This window comes from Triticum dicoccoides, chromosome 4B (genome assembly GCF_002162155.2).
Source record: "Triticum dicoccoides isolate Atlit2015 ecotype Zavitan chromosome 4B, WEW_v2.0, whole genome shotgun sequence".
Classification (NCBI taxonomy): Eukaryota; Viridiplantae; Streptophyta; class Magnoliopsida; order Poales; family Poaceae; genus Triticum; species Triticum dicoccoides.
In genome coordinates, this window is record NC_041387.1 from 681,419,682 (window position 1) to 681,424,622 (window position 4,941).

The window sequence follows — 4,941 nt, forward strand, 5'->3', positions numbered from 1 at the left end:
TAAAATATGTGAAAATTTTATTAAATTTGAAAACTTTTTTCAGTTTTCGAAATTTTCCAAATTCATGAACATTTTTTTAGTTCTTGAATATTTTTTGAAATGATCAACTTTTTCACAAAATCAATTACATTTTTAGAAATTTCAGGAAAATAACTCGAATATTTTAAAAAATTCCTCAACATTTTTTTACTAGATGTGAATAATATTTAAATTCATTATTTTATAAATTCGGAAATATTATCTCAAATTCATGAACTTTTTGCATACGCATAACCAAAGGAACAAACAAGTGATTCCCTAAACCTGGGTGTAGCGAAGTCCAGAGATCATCCACTTCTACAGACAAAACAAACATGACACTCAAAGTAACGGTTGATGAATTCTTATTTTTTTTCAGTAGGACGTGGCGGAAGATTGTTATTTTCCTTTGCGGTGAAGTACAACCGTCAAAGAAAATTACTAAGTGCACATCAGATAATGAATTAGGTTAAAGCAAGTTGTCAAATTGAGTTTAATGGGCCTGAATCATGCAGTGATAATGGGTCTATGTATATTTTATGGGGTTCGTTTAGAGAAGATAATGTTTGCTCTTTTATAAGTAGTATAGATATATCATAATATTTATAGTCACTTAGCAATTGAATTTGTTGATTTTATTGTATATTTTTGAGTTCTAATGATATTTGACTTTGTGTTTGTGTCGTATTCGTTTCCAGAGAAATTGTATATTTTGTTTCTCTTACACTAAAAAGTTTTTTTTTTGGAATTTTTCGGCGAGTATGAAAATGAAGGTAAACATGGTAGAAACCAGGCCACTCCGTTTTCATCCCGTTGACTGATTGATCAAATCAAACACGAACTCACTAGTTGAGGGTTACCCCTGGCAAAGGACACTACCCGCCTTCTTAGGCGCTTGTGCGCCACTTGCTGTAACCTGAAAGTTTTTCCTTTTTTTTATAGATTCGTTTATCCAGAACATTTTATATCTTGAACCGTGCTTTTAAATAACCAACCGTTTTCGCCGTTGGATTTCTCTCGTAAAAAACTTGAAGACTACACCCATGCTAATAGGTTTCGATGAACTTTTCTTTATGAAAAAACTAGAAACCAGAAAATAAAAACGGCAACAAAAAAACAAATACCGAAAATAACCAGAGCTTGCAAGCACGGTCGTGATTTTCCTTTTTTTTTGGTAGCACGGGTTGTGCTTTTCCTTAGGTTGTCGATCTCGTGGAAGTAAGGTCGTGCTTCTCATGAAAGTACAGCTGTGTGGCACCGTCTTGCTTGCACACTTGTCGCAGGGAAGGACACAGCCTGTGGGAGGAACAAGGGTGCGATGCTGAATCCGGATCTGGTCTCGCCAGACTGGTGTGTGGCTAGAGCAGGCTGATCAAGGAGGCGGCGGCTGTGCGCGAGAGCCCCCCATCTCGACTATCCTCCTTCGACTACGCTTTGTTTAGACTCGCAAGGAAATGAAAAACTATTGTATGGATGTAGGGATGAAAATGGAGCGGGAATTTTTCCTCCGTTATAGGATAATACGGAAACGAAAACGAAAAACCAAATATGCCCGTGTGTTCTGGTATTCTTTTCCGACAAAACACCAGCGCAAACATAACACACGCGGAAGTTTTCGGTTTTAGGGATAATAAATACATGGCAGTTCATATTGGAAGGCTGAAGGAACATGAGGGTTCAATATTTCAGATAGCTTGGTCCTCTGATGGATCAAAGTTCATGTCTGTCTCCGATGATCGCAGGTTTGGTTCGTTCTGGCTTTCGCCTCGCTGCATTATCTGCGCCAGATTTCCTTTGGTGAAGTATCTAGCTTCTGGAACTTTATTTTTTCGAATGCCCGTGTTTTGTAATAGTGGTCTTATGTACTTGACTTCATTTTAGTGGCAGTGCTCGCATGTGGATGTTAAGTTGTCAGCCACAGGATCTTACCAATCAAGCAGCCAAAATTGATGATGTGGACATTATACGAAAACTGACACTTTTTGGACACAGTGCACAAAGCAGAGCAACATCAAGAAAAAACAGAGCAAGCAAAAAAATGTTCCAAATCTCAATCTCTGTATGAATTCCCCTGTATAAAACCGTATTCTTTGGTAGAGCAGCAGCTTATTCTATGTAGTGCATGAAGATACATTTTTCTTTTGGAGCAGAGTTATATTCTCTGCTGCTGATGGAGTTGACTGAAAAAAAAACGTATTCTTCACTCGTCATCGGCGTTTTTTTTTTCGGGAAAACTTTCAATCTATTCATCTTCAATCAAGACAGTACAACGAACACTAGAAATAAAAATTACATCCAGATCCAAAGACCACCTAACGACGACTACACGCACTGAAGCGAGCCGAAGGCGCGCCACCGTCATTACCCCTCCATCGCCAGAGTCGGGCACACCTTGTTGTAGTAGACAGTCGAGAAATCGTCGTGTTAAGCCCCCATAGGACCAACACCCAATAACAGCAACCGCCGCCGATAAAAATAACGTAGATCGGAAGGATCCAAATCGAAAACACACGAATGTACATAAACAACGACGAGATCCGAGCAAATCCACCAAAGATAGATCTGCCGGAGACACATCTCCACACGCCCACCAACGATGCTAGACGCACTGCCGGAACGGGGCTAGGCGGGGAGACCTTTATTCCATCTTCAAGGAGCCGCCGCCGTCTCGCCTTCGTGAGCAGGACACAAACCCTAGCAAGATTGAAAAAATCGGCTAAAAATGGAGCCCTCCCGCCGGCCCTTGACAGGATCCACTGCGCCTCCATGGCCCTAGGGCCATCGGAGACGAGGCGGACCTGCGCCAGCGACGGCGAGAGGCACGAACCCTAACTTTCTTTCTTGGAGGAGGAGAAGGCGGCTGTTGACTTCCCTTATGTATTTCCTGCCGTCACTCGTCGTTGGCGTTGGCGCATTTGAAGATGTCGACGACCGCGCTAGTGACATTGGCCAAGGCATTTATCATTCTCGCCGCGGCGGAGACCTTGGCCGCGCCGCCTGCTCCCACGCCGCCTGCTAGCGCGCCTCGTGATGCCGCACCGCCTGCTTCCGTGCCGCGTGATGCCGCACCGACTGCTGCCCCGCCAAGGGTTTTGTCTTGATTATGTATGTGGATGCAGTTCTGGTCCAGCAGATACAACAATATTTTACTGAACGTGTGGACAATTAGGTTGATGAGATACGTATGTACTCCCTCCGTTTTTATTTAGTTCGCATATTAGTTTTGACTAAAGTCAAGCTTTATACAGTTGGACCAAGTTTGTAGAAAAAAATATGAACATTTACATTAAAAAGATTATATGATGTGAAAATATAAGTAATGATGAATTCAATGATATTGATTTGGTGGTGTATATGTTAACATATTTATCTACAAATTAGTTGAAAGTACATGAAGTTTAACTCTAGACAAAACTAATATATCGAAGTAAATAAAAATGAAGGGAGTACTTGTGCTTGCTTGTGCATCACCTGCAGCCACTGGTCGCCGCGGTTGACGACGAACGCGTTGGGCCGCGGGTTGACGGCGATCCAACGGCCTTCCTTGAGCACCTGCAGCCCGGTGACCTGCTCGTCCATCATCAGGGTGGTGAGGCCGTTGGGGACCGTGTGCGCCGGGAGCCCGTAGGTCAGCTCTGGCGACGGGTACTTGGGGTAGAAGTTGGCCGCCATGTGCTGCTCTTGCTCGCCGAGGACCTTCTTGACGTAGTCCTGCTCCAGCCCCATGCTTTCCGATATCGCCGCGTAGAACCTGAACCCGAGCTCCCGGACCTCTTTGCAGTATGTGCCCATGACATCCCTGGACCATATGTAAACCTCACAAGTTACGAATAGTTGAAGGAAGCATCATGTCAAGTGCACCGTACGAATGAAAGAGTAATGGCGGGAATTGGTGAAGAGTACCTTAAGGGCAGCGGATTGGCTGGCCCCTCCGGGACGAACTGCTCCAGCGGGTGGCAGTGCAGCCGGAGGTAGTCGCGCCAGTTGTGCACAGTCTCCTTGCGCACGTTGAAGCTGGTTGAGAGGCGCATCTTCTTGGCCCGGTCGTCGGAGTAGAGCCTGGCCTTCTCCTCCGGCGAGAGGCGGAAGAACTCGTGCGCCACCGCCATCGCTTCGAGCATGAGCTCCAGCGGCAGCCCGTGGTTGAGCACCTGGCGATCGGAAACCACACACGACATACGCGAGCACGGTGAGCGAAAGCAGAAGCAGTGCACTGAAACGGAATGGGAATAGGAACCTGGAAGAAGCCGTGGGAGCTGCAGGCGGCGCCGATCTGGGTGACGACGGCGGCGCGGTCGGGGTTGGCGAGGTCGACGACGGGGATGTCGGCGTCCGGGACGACCTCTGGAACCGCCCGGACGTAGCTATCGGGCAGCGTGTGTTGCACGGCCGTGGAGATGAGCTGCTCCGCCATGCCGGCGGAAGGACACACCCACGAGAGAGAGGTAACAGATAGATGTCGCGATCGAGGCGAGAGCAGAGGAACTCCGCGGCTGGGTTTGTTCGAGCAGGCGGGGAAGCCGGGGCATTTATGGACGGTCTGAGCGGCCCGTCAACAGTCACAGCCAATGCGCGGGACGTCATCGGCCTGGCGACCGGTGACGTACCTCCAGCACCGGACCGGACGGATGGCGTGCCAGCCAGGCGTTTGCGGCGTGTCATCCCTCCGAAGGTTACTGTCCTTGTTGCAAAAGCACACTTTTTAGGTTTAGAGACTTTCTTTTTCCCAAAACAATACTTGTAATTAATTCTACTGAAACTGCGTCAATTAATTTGATTAGGAGGAGTACCTCATTTTCGTAAAAGGTTTTGTCAGCACAAAAAAGAATATCTATGTACGTTTGTCTTAGCCGGATAATGGAGGGCAGTTTGTTTTCTTTCTCGTTTAAACTAGTCAGATCTACAACACAAGGATGAGAATTT

The 4,941-nt window shown here is 46.2% G+C and overlaps 1 protein-coding gene across 1 annotated transcript; it reads right to left on the reverse strand.

Moving 5' to 3' along the window:
- Positions 1 to 2,318: 2,318 nt before the first annotated feature.
- Positions 2,319 to 4,494, reverse strand: LOC119294347 (flavanone 3-dioxygenase 2-like). The gene is made up of 4 exons (XM_037572550.1): positions 4,256 to 4,494; positions 3,922 to 4,169; positions 3,490 to 3,817; positions 2,319 to 3,139 (listed from the first exon to the last, which is right to left on the reverse strand). The coding sequence occupies exons 1-4, from the start codon at positions 4,430 to 4,432 to the stop codon at positions 2,909 to 2,911; spliced, it is 984 nt and encodes a 327-aa protein (XP_037428447.1). The 5' UTR covers positions 4,433 to 4,494; the 3' UTR covers positions 2,319 to 2,908.
- Positions 4,495 to 4,941: the final 447 nt, after the last annotated feature.